Source organism: Vipera ursinii (genome assembly GCF_947247035.1).
Source record: "Vipera ursinii genome assembly, chromosome: 9".
NCBI classification, from domain to species: domain Eukaryota; kingdom Metazoa; phylum Chordata; class Lepidosauria; order Squamata; family Viperidae; genus Vipera; species Vipera ursinii.
In genome coordinates, this window is record NC_139523.1 from 23,956,294 (window position 1) to 23,983,002 (window position 26,709).

Sequence of the window (26,709 nt, forward strand, 5' to 3'; positions counted from 1 at the left end):
GCCAATTGCCAAGTGTCTGAATTTTGATCATATGACCATGGGGATGCTGCAAATATCGTAACTGTAAAATATGGTCATAAGTCACTTTTTTCAGTGCTGTTGTAACTTTGAACAGTCACTAAACAAATGCTTGTAAGTTGAGGACTACATGTATAATGTTAAGTTACAAATAGATTTTTTTATATCACACTGCCTTATGGGTTTTTTTATTGTACACTGCCCAGAATCACCTTTCGAGAGACAAGCAGCTACATAAATATGATGGATAAATAGGGTGACTATGATGAATAATCCTTGCAAGTAAACCGTCCTTCCACTTTGCAGCTGGAGCCCCAGATTTGCAAAGGCAGGTTCTAAAGCAGTGAGATGGACAATCAATGCAAGATAACTCTAGGTCATCACCAGCATGTGACTAGGAAAAGGAGAGAATCGGGTTCAAGTCCCTCATTCAAGGCAGGTGACCAATCATAGTCTCTCAGCCTACTTACCTCACGAGAGGAGCACGGGATGTTGTGTCTTGACCTGCCAGAGAAAAGATGAGAAGTAAATATAAGAGTAAAGAAAATAAATCAAACAGAAATATTTGTTTTTACAGCTGGGAAGAGGGACACTGGCTGGGTTTGTAATCTTTCAGGAAGCCACAACAGTTTATTCTCTTCATGCACTCTGTTTGCAGGGTAGGGATATCCAACCTTGGTCACTTTAAGACTTGTGGACTTCAACTCCCAGAATTCCCCAGCCAGCATAGCTTTGGGACATAGCTGACTAGGGAATTCTGGGAATTGAAGTCCATAAATCTTAAAGTGGCCAAGCTTGGACATGCCTGATGTGGACCTACCATTATGGTTTGTAAATAACAACCTGGGCTGATGTGAAGTCCACAAACTGTTTATTAAAACAGTTTATCAGACTGATGTATGACTAGCTTATCTTCTTCTTGAGCAAAGCACAACATCACAATCTTGACATCCACAGATACTTCTGGACCTGGCTCTTGAGGCATCCTTATAAAATAAAAATGCTACAGTTCAAGGCTTGGCTTGAAAAATCTGCCAGTTAACTAGAAGGAAGACAAAAGTAAGGTTGAGAAGATGGCAGATCTCAGCCTATCTGGTTTCTTGGAAGTGGATTTTGGGTCTTCAGGGTAACAGAGATCTCCCCCACTCCCCTAGCAACCATTTTGTTGGACTTTCAGAAGACCCAAAGTACCCACAACTGTAACATGCACACAAAGGAAGTCTTGTATCAGTCTAAAAATCATGAAAAGCCCAATCCAAGTGTGGTCATCCCAAAGGTGCTTCACCAAAAGACAACTGGATTTTTCTTTGAAAACATTTCACTTTTCATCCAAGAAGCTTCTTCAGTTCTTCAGCCTTTTTGAAAAAATACTTTTGGGATAACCATGACCTGGATGATTGAGAATTTCATAGACAAAGCGTGGTCGGTTTGCAGTAGGTAAAAAGGAATTAGAAGAACAAGTAATCAAAAATTTGGGTGCTAGAGGGAGTGCAAGGAAAACTGAATTCCACTCCAAAGGTTTCTCCAATTAGCTCAGGAGCAGCTTTGGATTCTTGCTGGGGTATGTTTATCCCTGCCCCCTCCTCATTCCTAAATGGGGAATGATACTTTGGACCCTGCAACGAGACTTATTGTTCAATCCTGGTTTCTCTCCCATTGTCTGGGACGAATAATGTAATTCCAACATGCAGCGTGCTAGAGTCCTTTGTTTGCTTCTGGTTGAGCATGTTGTAGGTAGCCAGCCAAGTGTAGATAATTCCCCAAATGGTGGCTAAGTTCCTCACAGCCTGCATGTAAAGGAGATTCGGGTCTCTGAACCACTTTTATTGAGACAGAATTCTTGCACCCTGGCCAGGAGAGAAGGCTGCAAGGACTCTTACATGAGCCAGGGTGGTGGCTCACGTAATTTAAAAAATATTTAAACCAGGTTGTATGGGCACTGCCCTTACTTATTAGTTGATAAGGCTCTAAGTCCGGGGTGTCCAATCTTGGCCACTTTAAGACTTGTAGACTTCAACTCCCAGAATTCTGAGAGTTGAAGTCCACAAGTCTTAGAGTGGCCAAGGTTGGAGACCCCTGCTCTAAGACATATGAAAACAGAATTATAGCCCTTAAACACAACCTTGATGGCCAGGAAAAAGTACAGTTAGGACCTGGTGCTCATTCTTTGCAAAGAATTAAGGCCAGTTTTTCTCCACACATCACCAAACCTGGACTGTTCAGAAATATTGTTGATCCATGCAGGTTCACACACAACATTAAGTGAAGATTTGTTTTCATCATGGTTTCCTGAATCAGCTATAGAGCTGGATAGATGCAACACGGGTGACATTGCAATGAGATTTCTAATGCTAGGTATTGTTTGTGGGAAACAGTATTTTTTTTCCATCTGGGATCAACACTACACATAGGATTTGGTTATGCTCATGGTTTTGTCAAACAAAAGGCAAGAAATGAATGCAGAATACAGAATAGCAGAGCTGGAAGAGACCTTGGAAGTCCAACCTATACCATTCCTAACAAACAGCTCTCCAGTCTCTTCTTAAAAACCTCCAGTGATGATAACTAATTAGAATATAAGAACAATCAAACTGACCAAATACACTTTTCTTAACTAGGCCTTAATGGAACAAATGCTCAGTTCCCTCTACAACCATCCAGGACTATAATTATATGTATATTTTTATATTGGTTCTGCTTTTTCACCAGAGCATCTTCAAAGGAAGTTATAGAATACTGCCTCAAAAGCTATCCAATGCAAAGATTATTCCAACATCAAATAAAACAATTAGAACCACACTGTCTTCTGGAGGCACAGTGGCATCCATTGAACTTCTGCACCAATGATTAACGACCCAGCCCGGCAGCACCCACAAGTGGTTTCTCAACTCTGGTCCTGAGCAGCAGAAACATGAATATCTGGCAACAGAGAAATGCCTCCCTCTAAAGGACCCAGAGGGGATTTTTTAAAAATAAAAAGAAGCCAAACCCGCTTCCCCATTTTTCCGGGTCCTGCAAAATGCTAAGTTTTCTTCCAGTTTTTAAGTATGTTTCGCTTGTTTAGTTTACTTCTGGTATCACTTTCAATGGATGGACCAAATGGACCAAGGCAGGACTAGGGTAGATTTGAGTAGATTTTTCCTTACTGTTGTTTTGGTTTTCCTTTGTGTGTGTGTCTGTTTTCAATAAATCCTGCAACAATTGTAGACAGTTTAGCCTCTAGACAAGGCCTACATAATAGAGAGTCCCAGGGCCACATACAGCCTACCAAGCAACCTGGTGCAGCCCACCTTGTTCTCTAAAAACTCAATAATGGAAATTCGCTACTGCCAAACTGATCTGCCAGTGACACCCTGAAAGATATATTGCCAAGCACTTGCAACACCTCACAAAGAGTGCCAGCACCCACCCTGGCACCCCGTTGCTAAATGCCAAACAGAGATTGTGATACCAGCTACTTCTCAATTATTATTTATTTGTATCCCGCCTTTATTCTTTTTACAAATAGACTGCAACCACATGCAACACACCTTCCTCCTCCTGTTTTCCCCACTACAATCCTGTGAGGTGGGAGGAGCTGAGAGAGAGAGAGAGAGAGAGAGAGAGAGAGAGAGAGAGAGAGAGAGAGAGAGAGAGAGAGAGAGAGAGAGCAATTGGATGAGAATCACCCAATTGGCTTTCGTGCCTACAGCAGGACTAGAACTCACCATCTCCTGGCCGTCACCCATCCGACTTTTATGGCTATGGCAAAATTAGAACTCACCATCTCCTGGTGACTGGCCTAGCCATCCAGCTGGCTTTCATGTCAAAGGTGGGACTAGAACTCCCAGTCTTCTGATGATTGGCCCAAAGTGACTCAGCTGGCTTTCATGCCTAAAGTGGGACTAGAACTCAGCATCTCCTGTTTCTAGCTGGGTGCTTTAATCATCATTGCAGCCCTTTCCTTTCTATGAGTTGTGTGCGCCTGCTCTGGACTTTGTCCTTTGTCCTCTGATTAGGAAGGTGCCACTTGCATGCACTATTTTTACCTATTTAGAATCTGGAATATTTTTTTTAGGAGTCAGATAAAAACTAATGACAATTAATGTTAGGTGCCAAGTTCAAAGAACTAAACCATGGCTTGTGGTTGGGGATACAGTTGGAAGGGCAGGATAGTTTTTCTACTTACACTTTTTAAAAATTCAGATGTTGCAGTCTTTTTGCATTATCTTGCTTTCATTTAAATTGTGTTTCTTTGTATCCTGCCATCATTACCATATTTTCACTAATAACCCAAGGCAGCTAGAGGTACTTCTCAACTTATGACCACATCAAGCCCCAAACTTCTGGGGTTAAGTGAGACATTTGTTAAGTGAGTTTTGCCCCATTTTAGACTTTTCTTGCCACAGTTGGGAAGCAAATCACTGCAGTTTGTAAGTTAGTAACACAATTGTTAAAACGACTCTGGCTTCCCCCATTGACTTTGCTGGTCAGAAGGTCGCAAAAGGGGATCGGGTGATTGTGGGACACAGCAGTGGTCATAAAGATGAGTCAGACGCCAAACGTCTGTGAATTTTGATCATGGGGATGCTGCAAAGGTTAAGTGCGAAAAACGGTCCTAAGTCACATTTTTCAGTGCCCGTTGTAACTTTCAACGGTCACTAAAGGAACTATTAAGTCAAGAACTACCTGTATTTGTATTTGCATTTTTATGTCTTTTCTTTCTTTGTATTTCAATTTCTCACCATAGCTGTGGGCATATAGCATGTCGTTTAAATGAGTTCCCTGTCAGACATATTCCTTTTTTTTTCGAGGAAAAAATTAGCTTATTCAATTAGCTTATTCTAACCAAATACCAAACGGCCAAATATTTGGAAAAGGACAACCCTAACCCTGTCAGAAATATTTCCTGAGGAAAAATAATCCAGCCGGTCCCACGCCAAAGACCCTCCTTCTCCTCAGGAGAACAGCGCAACTTCCCTCACATTTTCCCCCGAACGTTATAAAATGGAGGCGCTTCCAGACTCCCCAGAATTCCCCGCGGCGACGCACGTTCTCTCGCAGGATAACTACGCCTCCCAGAATCCTTTGCACGCCGCGCCTCCTTGACGGGTTGCAGCGCGTGACGCCGCTCGATCGTCAGAGCCGTTCTACCCAGGGTGCCTTGCGGCCCGCGCCTAACCTCCCCTCCCTCCTCCTCCCTTTTAATAGAAAGGGAGAAACGAGCCTTTGGGGGCGGACGAGGCAAACTACGCTACCCAAGAGTCACTGCTTGTCGCGCATGCGCAGCGGTGCCTCATTCAAGGCAAGGGGGATTTGCGTTTGCCAACCGGAGGGTCTTGCGGAAGCTTGACTAGGAAAAAAAAATAAGGGGGGGGGTGAAGACAGAAAGCAAAGAATTTCCTTTTCGCTTCCTGAGGCGAAGGAAAGGCGCTGCCTGGCTCTGCTGGTAAGAGGAGGCCGCGCTGAAAGAGGCCTAGCAGTTGTCATAGAAACGGAGGGGGCCGTGGGGGTGTCAGAACCCCCCAGGAATGGGGAGGTATCCGGGGGGGGTGTTTTGCGATGTCTGGGCTTTTGGGGGTACTCAGGACGAGATGGCGGCCCTCGGATGGGTCAGCCTGGAAACGCTGGATTCGTATCCCCATCATCCCCAGCCCGCGTGTACATCCCTATCTTCCCCAGCCAGCCCTATACTCCCATTATCCCCTGCCAGCCCCCCATCATCTCAGTTAACCTGTGCTCCATCATCCCCAAACGGCCTTATACCCCATCATTCTGTCAGCTCCCCATAATCATCAGTTAACCTGTGTCCCCATCATCCCCAGCCAGTATACACTCCCATTCTCCCATTCCCTGCATGTGCCCCTATCATCCCCGCCAGTGTGACAAGTGGAAGCCACCCTCCAAAGCAGCCTGCCTTTCAGGAGCTCATCCGGCACGAAGTGACCCTGTGGAACTCACTGCCCCAAGACCAGAGCAATTGGATGGAGCAGCTCCTGCAGGAGAAATTATAAAGACCCATTTATTAAATCTGGTTTTTAAGACCAGTGTTTCCCAACCTTGGCAAATTCCCCAACTGGCCAGGGAATCCTGGGAGTTTGTGGGATTCTGGGAATTGAAGTCCATACCTATTAACCTTGCTGAGGTTGAAAAACACACTCTGTTCAGTAGTCCCTCCAGGATCAGACCTTTGCAAGTTACTCTCTGGAATCATGGTTAGTTTCTTCCTACCGTAGCTTGCTTTAACCTTGATGCCCTGTGCTTTTTTCTAGGTCTGGAGTTTGTTTGTTGTTGACTTGACCGAGGGTGGAAAGCCATGGCGAACACGAGTGGGGTGGGAGACCCTGGCCTTTTGCGGATGAGCATTGCCTCCCAGTTCTTTTCGGGAGAAGAAACGGCGGAGATCGACACCATGACTACGTCAGAGAAAGTAAGGCTCCTGGGTTATGAAGCTGGAAGGGGATCCATGTTGTCATGATTTGAGCCCAACATCTCAAAGCCAGTGGGACTTATGGACTTCTCATCTTTGCAGTTTCTTCCCACCTTCCTGTACAGCGGGGCTAGGCAACTATGCCCCCTTTTACGACCCGTGGACTTCAACTCCCAGAATTCCAGAGTCAGCCAGAATTCTGGGAATTGAAGTCCAAAGGTTGTGAAGGGGCCATAATTACCCACCCCTGCTCTATAACTTTGATCCTTCAGTCCATTTGTTCTTCCAATCATTGGCAAGAAAATATATTTTTTAAAAAAATTCAAATTCTTTCCCATTCAGTCTCTTTTCTGTTACAGCAATTATTAGGAATTATTACACTCATTGATTTCCCATACATATTATAGACTTCTCTGGGTTTTCTTTTTATTCCTGATACTGATTTTCTTTCCTTTCTTTTTTTTTAAATAACCAGGTTGTGGATTTGCTGAATCAAGCTGCTTTAATAGTCAACGAGTCTAAAATCACAATCCTTAAACAAGTGAGTGAAGTGACTGTTTTTCCTCTTCTTGAATTTGAATCCAGGCTTTCGTCAGTTAAATGGTCTCCTCTCTGGCCAGTTGAAACACTGTTAGAGGAGCTGATAGTCTAATTTCCTCTACTTTAGCTTCTATATATTTGAACAGCTTGATTACCTTCTGCATAAATTTCAAGAATACATAGAATTGTGAGAGGTTGTTTAAAAAAAATAGGGGGAGGCAAAAGAAAGTTTACTTCATACTTAAAGGCTGGGCAATATGAAAATGATCTAAAAGAGCTGGTCAGCATAGATCAACACAGGAAGTCTCCAACTTGCAACCATTCATTTAGTGACCATTCAAAGTTAACAACAGCACTGAGAAAAGTGTTTGATGACCGTTTTTCACACAACTGTTGCAGCATCCCTGCAGTCACATGATCAAAATTCAGATGCTTGGTTCATATTTATGACAGTCGCAGTGTCCCAGGGTCACGTGATCCCCTTTTGCAACTTGCTGACAAGCAAAGTCAATGGGGGAAGCTGGATTCACTTAACGACCGTGTGACTAACTTGAATCGCTAACTGCAGTGATTCCCTTAACTACTGTGGGGAGAAAGGTCGTAAAACGGTACAAAGCTCACTTAACTCGCTTAGCAATGGAAATTTTGCACATTATTGTGGTTGTAGGTTGAGAAGTACCTGTATCATAGGCTACCGTTAACCTATTAGAGCAGCGCTTCTCAATCTTGGCAACTTTAAGACGTGTGGACTTCAATTCCCAGAATTCCCTAGCCAGCATTCTGGGAATTGAATTCAGCCTTCTGGGAGTTGAAGTCCACACATCTTAAAGTCGTCAAGGTTGAGAAATTCTGTATTACAGGATTAAAATCATAGGCAATTCCATATGTTAGAGCTGTTTTTGCATCTGAGAGCCAAATGAATTAATCTTCAGTGAATTATTAAAGTTTCTGGGGTCTTTTATCCCTCCCTGGACCTTTCTCACAATTTTTGTACAGAAGGGCTGTTTGCTTACATCTGTGTGACTTGTGGCTGGCCCGCAGCAATACTCAAATAGTTTAATGATGTGCCAGAAGGATTTTTCTGGGTTTTCCTTCTTGCTTGGCTGTATTGTTCTTCATTTTCTTTTCTTTACTCCCTTTCCTAGGTCCAGGAATTGATTATAAATAAGGACCCTTCATTGCTGGATAACTTTCTGGATGTGAGTTGACTGGGAATCCTTTTTTTCTTCATGATGTCTGCTTTGTGGTTCTTCCTGCCCCAAAGCTCCATCACTGGAGGTTTTTAAGAAGAGATTGGACAGCCATTCGTATGAACTGGTACAGGTCCTGCTTGAGCAGGGGGTTGGGCTAGAAGACCTCCAAGGCCCCTTCTAAACTCTGTTATTCTGTAAATTTGTGCCAGCCAGCTGGGTTTGAATAACCCCTTCCAGAATAATCAGGGGCTGGGGAGAGAGTGGCTGCTAGAACCGAACTTAGCTCTTGGTCTTGTTCAGTGCTTGCTCCTGTCTATCCCTCGAGCTCTGTTCTAATTTGGGGGGGACTGAAAAGGCCCAAAGCAATGAAAACAAATCCCGTCCCTTTTCCTGCTGTAGGAGATCATCGCTTTCCAAGCAGATAAGTCCGTGGAGGTGCGGAAATTTGTAATCGGGTTCATAGAGGAAACCTGGTAAGTCCATGGTGTCTTTTTCATTTATTTATGTATTTATCAAATTTTGAAATTGTCCATTTCTCTCCCAGAGAAACTCTGGGCAGGGTACAAATAAACCACTAAAAACAGTAGGAAAAAATTTAAAGGAGAAGCAATATTAAAAATTTAATTAAAAGACTTTCAGGGCGCTAACCAGCCCCACAGCTGCAAGCGAGGTGGCAGAGCCAGGTCTTTTGACCAGGAGTCTCCAACCTTGGCTACTTGAAGACTTACGAACTTCAACTCCCAGAATTCCCCAGCCAGCCATACTGGTTGGGGAAATTCTGGAAATTGAAGTCAACAAATCTTAAAAGTGGCCAACTTTGGAGACCCCTGCTTTAGCCATTTTTGAAAGACCCGGAGAATTTTCCATTCTGATCCTCAGTTTCCCCTCGTGCCTCCAAGGCAGAGACAGGCCACAACCCGGTCCTGAAGTGCTTCCTGTTATTTCTGTCGCAGCCATATCTGTAGACTTGCAGCTCGTCCTGTTTGGACTCATTCCCGTTTTTGAATGTGTCGTTTTCAGCAAACGGGACACGGAGCTGTTGCTCAAGCTCATTGCCAACCTGAACATGCTGCTGAGGGATGAGAATGTTAACGTGGTGAAGAAGGCCATCCTGGCCATGACCCAGCTGTATAAGGTGGCCCTCCAGGTGAGCTGATCCCCAGGAGCCAAAATGGCTTGCCTGCTCACCTGTCAGAGGCAGGCAGCCGGAGCCACTTGTGAATAACAAAACTCAACAATTTTATTGTCTCCTGCCCACCTTGCAAGAATCTGCCCAGACGGCTTGCTTTTCCCTTGCACAGGCTTGCGGCTGTGCAAGGACTCCAAGCTACAGCCTCCCTTGACCCTTCCAAGCTGACTGGCAGTTTCCCGACCTCTTCATCACTCCTTGAGATGAAAAGTGGAATCTGAGACTTGCGCCACCCTAGAGGAATGGGATGGGCAGAAGTGAACAGGACTCAGAAACCCAGAGTGGGGAGCGGGGGGTGGTCACAAAGGCACAGGGATTGTAGCAGCCCTCCCTTATCTGCCTGCGCCCCCTTAAACTGGCCTCGCTAGGGTGCAGAGCTGCTCACGGGCTCTCTTCCTTTCTTTTGCTGCCCAGTGGATGGTGAAGTCCAGGGTGATCAATGAGATGCAGGAAGCCTGCTGGGAGATGGTCTCGGCCATGACCAACGAAATCATCCAGCTGCTGGACTCCGACAATGACGGGATCCGCACTCATGCCATCAAGTTCGTGGAGGGGCTAATCATCACCCTCTCGCCCCGCATGCCGGAATCGGAGGTGCCCAAGCGACACGAGAACGACATCAGCCTCGACCGGGTTCCCACGGACCACACATACATCAAATACAGTAAGGAGCCCTGTTGGTGGAGCGGTTAAAGGGCACCGTTGCAGGCTGCCAAGATTGATTCGCCCTTTCGCCTGTTATTTTCTTCCTTGCTCGTAGCTTGGCAAGATTGTGAAATGCAAAGCGGGGGGGATGTTATCTAGGCAAGTGAGGCCTCTTTGAGAACTCGGTGCTACTAACCAGAAGTGGATTTTTCCCATAACAAGAAGAAGTAGTACCACTGGATAGTGTGAACACCAGCTAGGTGGGGACGAGGGAATCTATTGTTTAATTAAGTAGGTTTTCGAGCGGGAAAACCACAGTTGGTTTTGCTTCTGTGCCAATGTAAATTTTTTAGCAAAGTATTATACTCCTGGTAAAACCAGGAGTGTCTTTTTCTGGAAATGCTAACTGGACAGTTGACACGGGAAAACCTTGCCCACAATCTAAAGTCCGACCCGACAGGGCTCAAAGTTGACTCAGCCTTCCATAACTTCCAAGGTTGATAAAATGAGGATCTGGATTGATGCTGGCTCAGGAATTTTGGGAGTTGAAGTCCACGAGTCATAAAAGAGCCAAGGTTGCCTACCCCTGCCCTAGTCCAGTGTTTCTTAACCTTGAAAACTGTTAAGATGTGTGGACTTCAACTCCCAGAATTTCCCAGCCAGCTTTGCACACATATTAAAAGTTGCCAAGGTTGAGAAACATTAGACTAGGGGAAGTCAGACGTAAATTCTTTCTAAGATTTGGAGGTTCACAGGAAGATTTTGGGCCTGTTGCTCTCCCTCACTTGTGGAACTCCCATCAGTGGAGAGTCTTACATAAACTGCTTTAGAAAAGGCAGGGCAGCGATTTAATGAAATAATAGGATGGAATCGAGTGGGCCGGATTCCCAGGAGGGAGGAGCTGCATTCCAGAGGAGCAAAGAGACAACTCAGTTCAGAGAGTTAATGGGAGAGAAGGAGGGTGAAGACGGCTCCTCCCTAACAGTTCCCTGAGTGTAGGCTCAGGTAGGCAGCAAAATGCTTTAGTGTGGCAAGATTCTGACTACAGGCAACAAAGAAGTCTGCTGAAGGAGTCATTAGGTGTCCTTCTTGGTTCTTGGAGCCTAGGTCTACTAAGTCCCTCTCTTTCTCTCCCCCCCCCCCTCACTCCCCAGATGTCCTGTGGGAGGAAGGGAAGGCCGCGCTCGAACAGCTCCTGAAGTTCATGGTCCACCCAGCCATCTCCAGCATCAACCTGACGGCAGCGTTGGGCTCCCTGGCCTCCATCGCCCGACAACGGCCGATGTTCATGTCAGAGGTGATCCAGGCCTACGAGACCCTGCACGGTAAGACCCTGCAGAGTCGCTGCATCAGTGGCTGGCTGTACAGTTCAGGTGATCTAGAACATAGAATAATACCATTGGAAAGGACATCGGAGGTCCTCTAGTCCAACCCCCTGCTCAGGCAGGAGACCCTAACCCGTTTCAGACAAATGGCTGTCCAGTCTCTGCTTAAAAACCTCCCGTGATCAACAGTCCCGCCTCTAGTTCTTTCCCCGAGCCTGTTTCTCCTGGAGGGAACCTGGGGACGTCCTCCACATGTCCGGATGGCTCACCTGCTTTCTGTTCTCTCTTCCCGTCAGCCAACCTCCCTCCCACCCTGGCCAAATCCCAGGTGAGCAGCGTCCGCAAGAACCTCAAGCTCCACTTGCTCAGTGTCCTGAAGCACCCGGCCTCCGTCGAGTTCCAGTCCCAGATCACCACCCTGCTGATGGACCTGGGCACCCAGCAGGCTGAAATCACCCGCAATATGCCCAACCTGAAGGAGTTACGCAAACGCCCTCGGGACGAGAGCGACCCCACTTCGAAAAAAATGAAGATCGGTGAGCGGTCCTTTAAAGGGCAGGGAGGCCTCGCCGGTGGCGGGGCAGTCACTTTTGCCAAAGACTGTTTGCTGTGGTGCAACTTCTCCTCCTTCTCCTCCTGGTTGCAGAACCACCCCTTGGGGAGGATGATGAGGACAAAGACCTGGAGCAGGGGCCCGTGCCCAGCCCCAAACCCTCCATGCAGATCAGCACGCAATCAGACATAGACATCACAGCCGAGTTTCTGCAGCCCCTTTTGACTCCGGATAATGTGGCCAACTTGGTGGGTATTCGCCGCTGAATCAGCTCTTTGATTTTTCACGAGGATTTTCTGCCCCTGGAGAGAAGTGTCCTTGGTGTTGAAGAAGCCTAGAATTCTTTGCTTCCAACCGTGGTAACTTGAAGACTTGTGGACATAGATGTCTGGCTGGGGAATTCTGGGAGTTGAAATCCACAAGCCTTAAAGTTGGGCCAAGGTGGGAAAGCCCCGCTTTAGAGCTAGGAAGAGTGGAAGGGGCAGTCTTCCTGGACCCAGAATACTCGTCCCTCTGCCGGTGTTGGATTGATGTGCCTCCTGCTTTAGTTGTGGAGTTTTGGGGGAAAGCAGTTTGGCAAATTTAAAATATCAAATATACCAAATTATACTACTTCCAGATTATATTATACTACTAGATTCTGTAATAACTTTGTGCCATTTAGTATCAACCTTGTAAACTCTCAAGATTCTTTTTCCCCACTATGTTCAAAATGGATTGTGCTGTTCTGTCTGTCTGTCTGTCTGTCTGTCTATCTATCTATCTATCTATCTATCTATCTATCTATCTATCTATCTATCTATCTATCTATCTATCTATCTAGGCATTTTTGGATGCTGATGCTTATTATTAATCCTTGGTGGGTTTTTGAGAACGGTGCATCGAAATTCCATTTCCGTGTGGGCCATTGGGTATACAGGTGGTCCTTGAGTTACAAGTAATAACCGCTTTTCACGTTTTGTAGCATCCCCACCATCACGTGATCAAAATTCAGAGGCTTGGCAACTGGTTCATGCTGATGACCATTGCTTTGCCCCCCCCCCCCCGGTCACGTGATCCCCTTTCCCCACCTTTTGAAAAGCAAAATCAGTGAGGAAGCCAGATTCACTTAACAACCTAACTTGCACAACTGCGGTGATTCGCTGAACAACAGTGGCAAGAACTGCCGTAACGTGGGGCAAAACTCACTTAACAGATGCCACTTAAGAACACAAATTTTGGGCGTAAGTGGAGGACTACCTGTACAGAAAAGCGATGAGAAAGGTTCTCTCTTCTTATCCCATCCTGTCCCTTCCTAACCTTGCTTGACCGACCGGGCTTCCCGTTCTGGCCTTTCCCGCCGCCAGGTGCTCATCAGCATGGTGTACCTGCCAGAGAACATGCCAGCTTCCTTCCAAGCGACGTACACACCGGTGGAATCCGCTGGGACCGAAGTCCAGATCAAGCACTTGGCGCGGCTGATGGCCACCCAGATGACCGCGGGGGGGCTGGGGCCAGGTAGGTCTGCCGAACAGATCAGGTGGGGGCGGAATTTTAGGAGCCCTGTGAATTACACGCAGTCCTCAATTTATGACAATTTGTTTAGTGCTCCTTCAGAGTGACAATGGGACTGAAGAAAGTGACTTAATGACCATATTTCACACGACCGTTGCAGCATCCCCAGGGCCAAACGGGATCAAAATTCAGAGGCTCGGCAACTGACTCATATTTATGATGGTCGCAGTGACCCCGGGTCACGTGATCGTCCCCTTTGGCGACCTCCTGACAAGCAAAGTCAATGGGGGAAGCCAGATTCACTTAGCCACCGTGCTACTCATTGAGTAACTGCCGTGACTCAGTTAACAATTCTGGCAAGAAAAGTCGTAAAGTGGGCCAAAAGTCACTTAGCAAATTTCTCTCTTAGCAACGTATGTTTTGGCCTCAATTGTGGGTTGTAAATTGAGGACTGCCTGTATTTACAACAGTTGCCCTGCTCCGGGGTCATGTGATCACCCAGTGGCGACCTTCCCAGCTGGTCACAGGTCACTTTTCCCAGTGGGGTAAATATTTTGAACAGTCAGTAAACAAATAGTTGTTAAGTCACGGACGACCTGCATTGTGGGGGCAGGTTTTCAAGAATTGCCCCATCCTCATCGGATGTTTAATCCCGACACCTTTTATTGAGGATTCATGGAATATTTGGAGTTTGTTCCTCTCTCTAATGCAGATTTTTTCAACCTGAACAATTCTAAGATGGGTGGACTTCAACTCCCAGAATTCCCCAGCCATCTTAAAGAGGATCCACTGTTGGGAAACACTGCTCTGACCCCTTAATAATAATAAAGCTGGAAGGGACCTTGGAGGTCATCTAGTCCAACCCCTGCTCAGGCAGGACGCCCTCTACCATTTCCGACAAGCTCTTTTGTCTTCCTGGGCAGGAGTGGAGCAGGTCAAGCAGGCCAAGGAGGCGGTGAAAGGAGAGAAGGTCGTCAAGGCGGAAGGCCCGCTGATCAAGCGTCGACTTTCCACCATCCACCCCGGCCAGGCCATCTCCGTGGTGGGCGCAGCAAGCTCAGCTTCCTCCCCGGAGGCGCCCCAGGCCAAGCGGCGCCCAGAGCCCATCATTCCTTCCACCCAGCCCAGGTGAGTCTTAGCAGGAAGGCTCAGTTGTGCCCCAACCTAGCAGACGTGCGACGCACAACAGGAAGTCGGTGTATTCACAGGAGATGAGAGACTGGCAGACTGCGTGGAAGATAGATGGATAGATAGATGGATTTTTTTTGCCAGTACAGGTAGTCCTCTACTTATGACCACAGTTGAACCCAACCTTTATTTTGCTAAGCGAGACAGGTGAACTTTGCTCCATTTTACGACCTTTCCTGGCACAGTTGTTAAGTGAATCCGGCTTCCCCATTAACTTTGCTTGTTGGAAGGTCACAAAAGGGGATCACGTGACCTCCGGGATACTGCAACCATCGTAAGTACGAGTCAGTGGCCAAGAGTCTGAATTTTGATCACGTGACCACGGGGGTTTGCGGCAACGGTCCTAAGTGTGAAAAACGGTCCTAAGTCCGTTTTTTCCAGTGCCGTGGTAACTGTCCAGCGGTCACTAAGTGAACTGTTGTAAGCCAGCCCCCTACCAGTGGAAGCCTCCCCGTCTCCTGCACGGCCACGGCCCCTCTCGGCAACTGGCCTCGTTGCGGTTGTGTTCCAGGCTGGTGGGAGCCGGCGGCCGCAAGAAGATCTTCCGCCTGAACGATGTGATCAAGCCTCTGGCGGACGCCCAGAAGGACAAGCTGAAGCTGGCAGCGGTGAAGCGGATCCTGCGCTCGGAGAAGGCGGTGGCCTGCAGCGGGGCCGCCCACGTAAGCCGAGGAGGGGTGGGGGGAGATGGCCACAACGGGCAACTCAGGGCTGGGACAGCCTCGCCTCAGCCCAGCCTCCCCTCCCCACACTTCCTCCAGGCCCGGGTGAAGATCCTCTCCTCCCTGGTGACCCAGTTTGAGGTCCCCCTGAAGCGGGAGATCCTGACCTTCGTGCTGGACGACATCCGCAACCGGCTGGACCTGGCCTTCGCCTGGCTCTACCAGGAGTACAACGCTTACCTGAGCCAATACCCCACCGGCTCCCTCAACAACTACGACGAGTGTCTCATCGGCCTGCTCTCCGGCCTGCAGGAGAAGCCCGACCAGAAGGACGGGTGAGCCGTTGGCCCTGCAGAGCAGGCTGGCTGGACACGGCGGCGGGGGCAGGAATCCAGGCTAGGGAATTCCTCCCTTGTTGTTTGGGACCCTAATGCCTTTTTCACTTCCCAGTTACCGGCAGTATCCTCAAATTAGAGCTGCCGCCGAGTTTGAGCAAATCTCTGAGGCGGAAGTTACTGATTTTGAAATTGGCACGAGAATTAGCTGGATTGATTGATTGATTTGCATCCAGCCTTTATTTAATTTTTTTTACAAATAACTCAAAGTGGTGAACATGTCCAACACAACTTCCTCCTGTTTTCCCCACAACAACAACCCTGTGAGGTGAGTTGGGCTGAGAGAGAGACGGACTGGCCCAAAGTTATCCATTTGGCTTTCATAACTTAAGGGGGGGACTAGAACTCACCGTCTCCTGGAGATTGGCTGAAAGTCACCCAGTCGGCTTTCATGCCTAAGGCGAGACTAGAACTCACCGTCTCCTGGTGATTGGTCCAATGTCACTGAGCCGGCTTTTATGCCTGCGGCAGAACTAGAACTCACCGTCTTCCAGTTTCTAGCTGGGTGCCTTAACCACCAAACTAAAGTGGCTTTCCTAGTTTCTCTCCTCGTTTTAGAATTATTTTGAAGGGGCAAGAATTTTTGGTCCCGTCTCCTCCAATAATCCCATTTATTTTTTTATTTTTTTAAATCCCATTTATATCCCGCCCTTCTCCGAAGACTCAGGGCGGCTTACAATCTAAAGCACAAATCAATGTGCTTAGCAATAGCCTTCATTCTATGTATATGCCTGCTTAGATTGGGAACTGATTTTTGAAAGGGCTCCTAATTAGAATGACACCCGTGTAAATAATTTAAAAATCTGCTTCCCGTGGGCTCCTCTTCTTGACCGAGAGGTTTTTACTCACATTTCCTGGCTGAAATGGTGCAGCTCTCCAGCCTTACTGACTTTTGCCTCCTCCTGATCATTCAGCGTGAGTTCTTGATTCTCTGTGTTTGCTTCCACCGTGTCTGTTGTAGGATCTTCACCAAGGTTGTTCTGGAAGCCCCCCTGATCACGGAGAGCGCCCTGGAAGTGATACGCAAGTATTGTGAAGATGAGGTGCGTCTCCAAGACAATAGCCCAGCTACCACAACTGAATAGCCTTCAAATATGGGACTGCCAATTCCAGCCTGCCCAGCCAGTGTCACAAGCGGAAGTTCTTATTCATCACAACTTGTGCTTCAGAGCTTCAGGGTTAATGCTGGCTGGGGATTATGGGGGTTGAATTTCAGGGTGACATCTGTGGAGCACCAGGCTGAGAAGAAGTGGACTGGGATATACCCACAGATTTGAAATGCTGCAAATGATAGAATCATAGGGTTGGAAGGGACCTTGAGGTCTTCTAGTCCAGCCCCCACTGCCCATGGCAGGAGACCCTATACCAAGGGTAGGCAATCTGGCCTCTTTGATGACTCCTGGACTTCAACTCCCAGAATTCCTGAGCCAGCCATGCTGAGGGGAAAGGGAGAGGTTTCCAAGCTGAGCCATGCCGGCTCAGGAATTCTGGAAGTCCACGAGTCATCAAAGAGCCAAGGTGGCCTACCCCTGCCCTATACCATTCCAGACAAATGGCTGTCCAACCACTTTTTGAAAACCTAATTTAATTTGAGAAATTCATTAAAAATTAGTTTTAATCTTGGATTTAAAAAAAATCAAATCAATCTTTTTTTTGGGGGGTGGCGGAATTAATATCTTTCTTCAGGCATTCCAAAAGAGTAAACCTTTCATAGAATTTTCAGTAATGCTCCCCCAAAAAATCTTCCATTAGAAAAATTGGAAGGAAATTCCTTACGTAGAATAAGGAAATAGTACACTGAGCCAATAGTAGATCCTTCTCTCAAGTCTTTTCCCTACCTGTGGGCTTCAACTCCCAGAATTCCTGAGAGGGTTGAGAATTCTGGGAGTTGAAGTCCACAGGTCGTAAAGGGGCCATAGTTGCCCACCCCTGCACTGTACGATTGTCTGGAATGAGACATCTAAATATTTATGGCCCTACGAAAAAGCATAAGATGAGGAAATTTTTAAACATACTAACAATATCTATGGGATTTTTTCCTTCCCTCTTTTGATTGGAACACATTCCAATTCCAGAGCCGGACATACTTGGGCATGTCGACCCTCCGTGATCTAATCTTCAAGCGTCCATCCAGGCAGTTTGAGTACCTGCACGTTCTGTTGGACCTCAGCTCCCACGAGAAGGACAAGGTGAGTCTTCTGGCCTGGGACGGCCAGCGGTTGGGCCAAATCGTCTCAGGTACAGCAGCTCTTTAAGAATGCTAATCCTACATTTCCCAATATGGACAGTTCATTAAATGACCCTTTCGGGGCTGGCTGTGCTTCCTTCCCAGGTTCGTCAGCAGGCCCTCCTCTTCATCAAGCGGATGTACGAGAAGGACCATCTGCGGGAATACGTGGAGAAATTTGCCCTGAATTATTTGCAGCTCTTGGTCCACCCCAACCCCCCTTCCGTTCTCTTTGGCGCTGACAAAGATACAGGTAACTCGTCCCACAGGGGGTTGGGAGGGGAGCAAGGAGATCTTCAAGAGAGCACACAAACAACCGGATCTACACACGTAAAAAAATTCAAGCTCGCTACTTTATTGCATTCTGCCTATTATACAGGAATCTCCCCAGACCGTCGACCTTCGCACAGAGAAGGTTCAATGGAACGTGAGGCAGGGGGTCAGTTCCGGACCTCTTGCAGCTGCGCAAGGACTCTGGGGCTAATTCCACGCTCGTGGCTTCCCCTGTGCTTGGCTGGGTGTTGTAGGAGAAAAGCTGGCAGAGCTGGGGGCAGGGGGAGAGTTAAACATGTCATCCGCCTAGAATCGTTACATTCCCACAAACAGTTTAAGTCCAACCCCTCTTCAATTCCGTTGACCCTAAATCAGGACTAGATAACAGGTCGGCCACATTCAAGAAGGGTTGGATTTAGACCATTTGTGGGAACGTAACGATTCTAGGCCGATGGTGCTTTTGGCTCCGCCTCTCTCCAGCTCTGCCTGCTTTCCCCTTACAGGCATTTCCTAACGGTCCCCCTCCCTTCCTTTCCCCTGCTGGATCACGGCTGCCTAGCCTTTGCCTTTTCCACCTTCCTTTCCCTTGCAGAGGTGGCTGCCCCCTGGACCGAGGAGACTATCAAGCACTGCCTCTACCTCTACTTGGCCCTCCTCCCCCAGAATCACAAGCTGATCCACGAGTTGGCCTCTGTCTACACGGAGGCCATTGCCGACATCAAGCGGACCGTCCTTAGGGTTATTGAGCAGCCGGTGAGTCAGCCGAGATCCGGCCTCTTCTTCCGGGCAAGTGGCTTTTCCTTGCCTTGCCTTCCCCATGCTTACTCTTCCCGATTTCCAGATCCGTGGGATGGGCATGAATTCTCAGGAGCTGCTGAAGCTGGTGAAGAACTGCCCCAAAGGGGCTGAGACTCTAGTGACCCGTTGCCTGCACAGCCTAACCGACAAAGGTAGCCGCAACTTTTGCCGGGCAATCTGTCGAGGGCTATTCTCCTCTTCCCGGCACGCCTGGCCTCTCGACCCAGGTCGTTTGGGCTCCGGAGCCACTCAAGGCGACACGGTTTTCCCTCCGCAGTTCCTCCATCGCCAGAGCTGGTGAAGCGAGTTCGAGATCTCTACAACAAAAGGCTCCCAGATGTCCGATTCCTTATCCCTGTCCTCAACGGCTTGGAAAAGGTGCCTTTGGGGTTCTGTCGTGAGGCGTTTTTAAGGTGCCTTTTTCTCTGCTTTTACCTGGCAGCCACGATCTGCTCCTCCCGTGGCCATTTCCCACGGCCCATGCCAGGTTGGCCACGCAGGAAAGGCAGCTACAGCTAGTCCTCAACTTGCCACGGTTCGCTTAGCGGCTGTTCAAAATTACGGCAGTGAAAAAAGTGACTTAGGACCCTTTTCCACACTGAAGGGCCGTTGCTGCATCCCCAGGGTCACGTAATAAAAATTGGGCCGCTTGGCAACCGACTCATATTTATGACGGTCACAGTGTCCCGGGGGGGGTGTCGCCTGATCCCCTTTTGCGACCTGCTAAAAGCAAAATTGGGGGGGGGGCAGTCAGGTTCATTAAAGAACCGTGTGAGTAACTTAAAAAACTGCCCTGATTCACTTAAGAGCTGGGGCAAAACAGGTCGTAAAATGGGGCAAAACCCACTTAACTCTCTTGCTTAGCGACAGAAATTTTGGGGTCAACTGCGGCCGTAAGTCGAGGACTGCCTGCATTGAGCAGGAGGGCTTTGTCCACAATTGTAGGCTTCTCGGAGGCCTCTGTCGAGCACTGTGCGAACAGAAGGCTGCCTTACGAAACAGGCATTGTGCTCAAGTCAGAGGCGGGAGAGCAGACGATGGAGGAAGCTTTAATTTAAATTATTTCACGGAGTAGGGGACTGGCGCCCCACGGCCTTCAGGACTGGCACTTCTCTGTCCCAGGCGGGGCAGAAAAGCCAATGTCATCAGAAGACTGACAAAAGAAGAGGGGTGGGGGGGCTGATTTTCCTTCACAGAAAATCTAAAACGAGTCTCTTTCTCCCGGCATGAGGTCAATGGTCAGTTTGCTCACTCTTTCTAGAAAGAGGTGATCCAGGCTTTGCCCAAACTCATCAAGCTGAATCCCATCGTGGTGAAGGAAGTTTTTAACCGGCTGCTGGGAACGCAACATGGTAGGAACCCCATCCCGGTGGCAAACTCCCGATCTTGAGTTTGTATTTCTCATGCAGTGAGGAATGAATGCCAAGGTCGGGAAAGGGAGTGATGGAGAAGGACTCAGGTTGTCAAACCGAAGAAATGAACCAAGCAGCTTTTGTTCTCTGCTTGATTGTGGGCTGCTTCCTCGGCTTCTGGAGATCCTGCGTTGACTTAATTTCTCTTGCTGTCAATTTCAACAGGCGAAGGAAATTCGGCGGTTTCCCCCCTCAATCCCGGGGAGCTGTTGATTGCCCTCCACAACATTGATTCCACCAAATGTGACATGAAGTCCATCATCAAAGGTTGGCTGCCTTCTACTTGATCAGTTAAATTCATCATGCTTCTCTTGAGGGGCCATCTTTCTGGATGGGTGGGCACTACATCTCCCAGAATTCCAAAGGCCGTATTGACTGAAGTGTCCCAACTTACTACTTGAAGCTGGGTTGGAAGGAAAGCTCTGAGGCCACCATAATATCTGGTAGGGAATGTAGTTGGGCGACCCTTGGAATTCTCACAGTATGGTTGCTTTGTATTTTTGGTTGCTGCCCTCTCCAGGAAAAACATAAATGCGTAGCCTCTGCAAGATCCAATCTGGGCCCTTCGCCGGGACCATAGGTTTCGGCTTCCGAGCTTCCCAGAGTTCAATCGCTTCCCTGGCTGTTTTTGTGCCTTCTCGTCCAACAATCTTCGAGCTGGGGAAAGTGATTGAAGCCTGCAGAACAGGCTCTTCATCAGTCAACATGAGTGATGATTTACTCCCAGCCTATCAAGTACTTAGAAGGCGAGGGCTGGGCAGCACAAGCAAAGGACAGCTAACAACTTAAAACACAACCGAATCAACACCTAAAAAGCCACTTACAACAGGCACCCTATAAATACCACACCCAGAACAGCACACACACTGCTAGAGAGAAGTCCCCTGAAGATGGGTTCCATCATGGGTCCAAAAGCTCGGAAGACGAAAGCCTCTGCTCTTGGTGACCCAGCCCAGATTGGATCCTGCAACATTATCCTGGGACACGCAGATTCGCCTTCGTTTGTGTAGCCTCTGCCTTGCCATGCCTCCAAGCAGAATCACAGAGTTGGAAGGGACCCTGGAAGTCTTCTAGTCCAACCCTCTGCTCAGGCAGGAAGCCCTATCTCGTTTCGGACAAACCACAGAGAAAGCTACCACAATTGAAGAGGCTGTACTGTAGGTGATCAGGCTGAGCCTGAGGGAGGGAAGGGTCAAACATCTCATCAGCCTTGAGTCTCTTCGTCCCCAGAAGAGGCCTAAGCCCAGCCCATCTTGAATTATGCTGACTCTTATCTACCCCAATTTGCTTGGGCCGTTAGTAGTTCAGAGTCTTGTGGAGAGCTTAAGCTTGCAGTAAGTAAACCTTCCTATTCATTTGGATTTCTGATTTCCCACACCTGACAGGTACCAGAATAATATCAAGGTTATTCAACATCCTAGTTTGGGCTCCTGTTTCTTGTTGTGCCACATCAGTGTGTGGCCCCGTTTTGCATCCTTTTGCTCCTTTTCTGAACTCTCCTTGATTCTCCTGCCTGCAGCCACCAACCTGTGCTTTGCGGAGCATAACGTTTACACCTCGGAGGTGCTGGCTGTAGTGATGCAGCAGCTCATGGAGCAGAGCCCGCTGCCCATGCTCCTCATGCGGACGGTCATCCAGTCACTGACCATGTACCCCCGCCTGGGCGGCTTCGTCATGAATATCCTTTCACGCCTCATCTCAAAGCAGGTCAGTTTGAGGGGCTGGGAAGAGTGCTTGGGGGCTCCTTAAACCCTTGGATTTCAACCTTACCGGCAGTCCTCGGGTTACGACCACAACGGAGCCCCAGATTTCCACCACTAAGGAAGGGGGTCCTTATGTGAATTGTGCCCCATTTTAACAAACATTTTTCTTGCCACCATTAAGCAAATCACCCTCGTGAAGTGATTTGATTTTGCTTGTCAGAAACTCCCTAGGAATGTGGCAGGAAGTTGTGCTTCCTTTTCATGGTTATTTGGCTATAACTTTTCATAGAATACAGTACAGATAATTGAACAAACTTTCTTGCATTACATTCTTGATTAAATTATCTTTCCATTGATATATAATTTTATGGTACTACTACTACTACAAAAAAAGGTGGTGTTATTAGCCATCAAACCTCAAAAATACACTTTCCCCAAAAGGTGTCCACAATTTTGGCCACTACCGCTGTTGGCAACTTTGAATGGCCAGTAAACAAGCCAGGGTTGCAAGCCAAGGACTTACCTGTACGGCAAGGGGATTCTTTTCCTGAAGACCAGTTGTGGTGTTAATTGTTGGCCTTGTTCACCCCCCCCCCCCGGAGTCAGTTGGATTGAGACGGGCAGCTGTAGAAATTGAATGGGTGAACGGAACGTCACGGGAACACCTTGTCCACTCCAGTTGGGGCTCCAAAGTGGGGGCTTCATGCTGGAGGTGGCTGGTAGATTAATATCAGATCCCACCTCCCCCCCCCCATCTTACTCCCTCCCTCCCCTTCTTTTTTAGCGATTGTATTTTGTATTATAGTTTTGTACTGTTTATATAGTTTTATTCTTTTTAATACTGTAAGCTGCCCTCTGCTAAGATGGGCGGCCAGTAAATTTAATGAATGGAAGTGAGGGAACGACTCAAGATGCTCAGCCGCATTTTTGAACTCTTGCTTCTTCCCCAGGTGTGGAAGTACCCCAAAGTCTGGGAGGGCTTCATCAAATGCTGCCAGCGCACTAAGCCCCAGTCCTTCCAGGTCATCCTCCAGTTGCCTCCGCAGCAGCTCAGTGCCATCTTTGAAAAGTGTCCCGAGCTGCGGGAGCCTCTCCTTGCTCACGTCCGCTCCTTCACCCCACATCAGGTAGGGGCATCAGACAGAAATAAGACCCCTGGGTGCCTGGCAGGACATTTGCCCTGTTTGCTTCAAAACATACATTCTCAAATGCAGTTACCAGGGCAGAACTGGATCAGAATTAGAATGGTTAGAATTAGAATGGTTAATATTATTAGAATTAGAATGATTAGAATTAGAAATAGAAATAGAATTACTCTTTATTGGCCAAGTGTGATCGGACACGCAAGGAATTTGTCTCCGGTGCAGAAGCTCTCAGTGTACATGCAAAACAACAAAGTGATAATCATCGATACCAATGGGAAATAGGAAAGATGAGAGGGATCTTAGTAATACAGCCCTACTACATGGGTCAATGTAAGGGACGCGGTGGCTCAGTGGGTTAGGATGCTGAGCTTGTCGATCAGATGGTCGGCAGTTTGGTGGGTCGAATCCCGAGTGCCGCATAACAGAGTGAGCGCCTGTCACTCGTCCCAGCTTCTGCCAACCTAGCAGTTCGAAAGCACGTAAAAATGCAAGTAGAAAAATAGGGACCACTACGGTGGGAAGGTAACAGCGTTCCGTGCGCCTTTGGCGTCTAGTCATGCCGGCCACAGGACCACGGAGACGTCCTCGGACAAGCGCTGGCTCTTCGGCTTTGAAACGGAGATGAACACCAGCCGCTAGAGTCGGAAACGACTAGCACGCATGTGCAGGGGAACCTTTACCTTTACCTTTTTTACATGGGTCAATATCTTCAGGCATAAGACAGTGCTGTGGGAATTAGGTGTTCAGCAGAAGTGGATCTATAGCGAGATGCTAGTTGAAAAGCTGAAGCCAGAAATAACCTTGCATTTGTGTTTCGGAGTCTCTTTCTGAGAAGTAGCTCACCTTCCTTTTGCTGCCTTAAGTTCTGCCAGTTGACGTAGCGTCCTTCTTACCCTCAGCAAGCCCACCTCCCCAATTCCACCATGGCCATTCTGGAGGCCACCAACAAACAGGAAATGGAAGGCAAAGAACTCCAGCCCCTGGAGGAAGGGAGGGGCCCTGCTCCGTCCAGGACGAAGACCCTGCGAAGAGAGAGAGAGGTCAGCACCAGGAGGACGGGGGGGGGGGGGAAGGGAGTTGAATTATTGCACCGGGCGCCCCTGGATTGTAGGGAATTGCAACAGCACCGGGGAAGAGTTTGGCTTTGTGAGTGTTGGAAGGGAAGAGGGAAGAACCGGTTGCCAAGCCCCTGAGTCTGGATCACGTGACCACGGGGGCGTTGCAATGGTCAGTAAGTGTGGGAAATGGTCCTGTCGTTCTTTTCGAGGACTACCCATTGCAACCAGCCACCAGGGCTCTTAAACTCCCCGAATAGATTGGGCCCGGATCTAGGCTAGCCGGATTCTTAAAGGCGTGAAGAAGTTCTCTGATAGAACCTAAAACCAAATCTGCTCGATTCCCAGGAAGAAGCGGAGCCGCAGCCTCTCCTGCCTCGGGTGTCCCAGGACATGATCGCCCTGCGCCTGGCCCAGGAAAAGGCTCTGAAGCGGCAGCTGGAAGAGGAGCAAAAACTGAAGCAGCAGCAGCAGCAGCAGCAAGCTCGTCCTGCTGGCCCACCCACCCCTCTTCCTGCTGAAGAATTGGTGGACCTGCCGGAAGACGGGCCCGAAGCGGAAGCTGAGACCCCCACCATCTTCATCAGCATGCAGGAGGAAGAGGAGAGTTTTGGAGCGGAGAGCTCCCTGCTGGATTCCAGCTTAGAAGGGCACTGGCCCAGCAAGGTATTCCTCTCTTTGAGTTTATTATTATTATTTTTATTATTATTATTTTATTTCTATGCCGCCTTTATTATTTTTACAAATAAAGCAAGGTGGCAGACATCTCCAACACACCTTCCACCGCTCATTTTCCCCACAACCACCACCTTGTGAGGTGGGTTGTTGGGCTGAGAGACACGGACTGGCCCAAAGTCACCCAGCCAGCTTTCATGCCTAAGGCGGGACTAGAACTCACCGTCTCCTGGTGATTGGCCCAAAGTCACCCAGCTAGTTTTCATGCTTAGGGCCAGACTGGAACTCATCATCTCCTGGTGATTGGCTCAAAATTACCCAACCAACCTTTGTGCCTAATGCGGAACTAGAACCGTCTCCCGGTGATTGGCCCAAAGTCACCCAGCCAGCTTTCATATCTGAGGCAGGACTAGAACTCACTGCCTCCTGCTTTTAGCCTGGTGCCTGAGATCAAACTGGCTCTTTTAATTGAACGCTTGGGGTTGGGGGTTCTTGCAGTCCTCAGTGAAAGCCACTGCCCATTTGACTCCAGTTCTGGGTGCTGCCATCGTTGCATTTCCCAGCCAAAAACCAGGCTATTCCCTCGGATTCCTATTTGGTCGAAAACACATTTGTCTGAAATTCCCCGCGTGGCTTTCGCTGTTTTTTCCCCGTCTCTGATTTTGACTCTGATGGCCATCGCGTCGCATTTCCACAGGAGCTGCTCAGCAAGGAAGGGGGCGGCAGCAGCAGCAGCTCAGATGAGGGGTCATCCGGCAAGACCCCAGCCCTGGCCCTGTCCACCCCTGTCCCAGAAGAGACAGCCAAGGACAGCCAAGCCGCAGAGGCCGGTTCAGCCAGCCCCTCTGAGGAGCCCCCGGCAGCACTGCCAGCACCGTCCAAGTCCAGCCCTGAGGAAGAAGAGAAGATGGAGAGTTGACGGGGGGAGGGAAGGCCGGGGTAGGGTTGGGGGGAGACTGGGAAATTGGGGTCCCTGCTTTCTCAATAAAGCACCTCAGCTATCCTTCCTGGTCCTGGTGTGCTTTCTGCAGAGGGAAGCCCCGAAGGAGTTCAGCCACTTTCCCACGTGCAACAGGCAAACTGAGGGGGTGGGATTCAGGTGGGCCAGGGCTCTCCAATCTTGGCAACTTTACGACTTCTGGACTTCCAACTCCCAGAATTCCTCGGCCAGCTGGGAGTTGAAGTCTTGACAGACTGGAACAATGGGCTCTATCCAACAACATGGAATTTAATGTGGACAAAAGCAAAGTTTTACATTTAGGCAGGAAAAATCAAAAATATAAGTACAGATTGGGCAAGACCGGGCTCAAAAACAGTGAGGGACCTTGGAGTCCTAATGGACGATCACTTAACCATGAGCCAGCCGTGTGCAGCAGCAGCAACCAAAAAAGCTAGTATAATCCTGGGTTGTATTAAAAAAAGGCATAGAATCAAGATCACGGGAAGTATTAGTACCGCTTTATAAAGTCCTAGTAAGACCACACCTGGAATACTGCAGCCAGCTTTGGTCACCATATCACAAAAAAGTTGTTGAGAGTTTGGAAAAAATTCAGAGAAGAGCAACTAAGATGATCCAAGGCCTGGAGGCCAAAACAGGAAGAACGGCTGCGGGACCTGGGTTTGGCTAGTCTAAAGAAAAGAAGAAACAGGGGCAACATGATAGCAGCGTTCCGGTATTTGAGGGGCTGCCACAAGGCAGAGGGTGCCAGGCTGTTCACCAAAGCACCAGAGGGCAGGACGAGAAACGACGGTTGGAAACTCATCAAGGAGAGAAGCAACCTGGAAGTAAGGAGAAAGTTCCTGACAGGAC

General features: G+C 48.4%; 1 protein-coding gene and 2 long non-coding RNA genes across 5 annotated transcripts; 1 reads left to right on the forward strand and 2 right to left on the reverse strand.

Moving 5' to 3' along the window:
* Positions 1 to 202: 202 nt before the first annotated feature.
* Positions 203 to 3,833, reverse strand: LOC310644225. Its single transcript, XR_014493239.1, has 3 exons — positions 3,726 to 3,833; positions 489 to 522; positions 203 to 412 (listed from the first exon to the last, which is right to left on the reverse strand). It is a non-coding gene; the product is annotated as an uncharacterized lncRNA (long non-coding RNA).
* A 1,487-nt stretch (positions 3,834 to 5,320) lies between these two features.
* Positions 5,321 to 25,884, forward strand: SYMPK (symplekin scaffold protein). 3 transcript variants are annotated; one of them, XM_083369083.1, is made up of 27 exons: positions 5,321 to 5,446; positions 6,270 to 6,427; positions 6,903 to 6,968; positions 8,113 to 8,166; positions 8,560 to 8,633; positions 9,181 to 9,307; positions 9,764 to 10,013; positions 11,149 to 11,319; positions 11,616 to 11,855; positions 11,966 to 12,120; positions 13,219 to 13,369; positions 14,290 to 14,494; positions 15,066 to 15,216; positions 15,316 to 15,551; positions 16,573 to 16,654; positions 17,687 to 17,800; positions 17,944 to 18,091; positions 18,704 to 18,864; positions 18,953 to 19,061; positions 19,187 to 19,287; positions 20,171 to 20,261; positions 20,487 to 20,588; positions 21,841 to 22,028; positions 22,975 to 23,151; positions 24,069 to 24,209; positions 24,573 to 24,890; positions 25,597 to 25,884. In XM_083369083.1, exons 2-27 carry the CDS (start codon positions 6,314 to 6,316, stop codon positions 25,816 to 25,818), a joined length of 3,948 nt encoding a protein of 1,315 aa, XP_083225209.1. In that variant the 5' UTR covers positions 5,321 to 5,446; positions 6,270 to 6,313; the 3' UTR covers positions 25,819 to 25,884. The 3 variants fall into 3 exon arrangements, with proteins under 3 accessions (XP_083225209.1, XP_083225208.1, XP_083225210.1); XM_083369082.1 differs by having other exon boundaries at positions 15,066 to 15,551; XM_083369084.1 differs by lacking the exons at positions 15,066 to 15,216; positions 15,316 to 15,551 and having other exon boundaries at positions 5,322 to 5,446.
* LOC310644249 lies at positions 11,255 to 16,537 on the reverse strand. Its single transcript, XR_014493252.1, has 3 exons — positions 16,461 to 16,537; positions 13,240 to 13,414; positions 11,255 to 11,372 (listed from the first exon to the last, which is right to left on the reverse strand). It is a non-coding gene; the product is annotated as an uncharacterized lncRNA (long non-coding RNA).
* Positions 25,885 to 26,709: the final 825 nt, after the last annotated feature.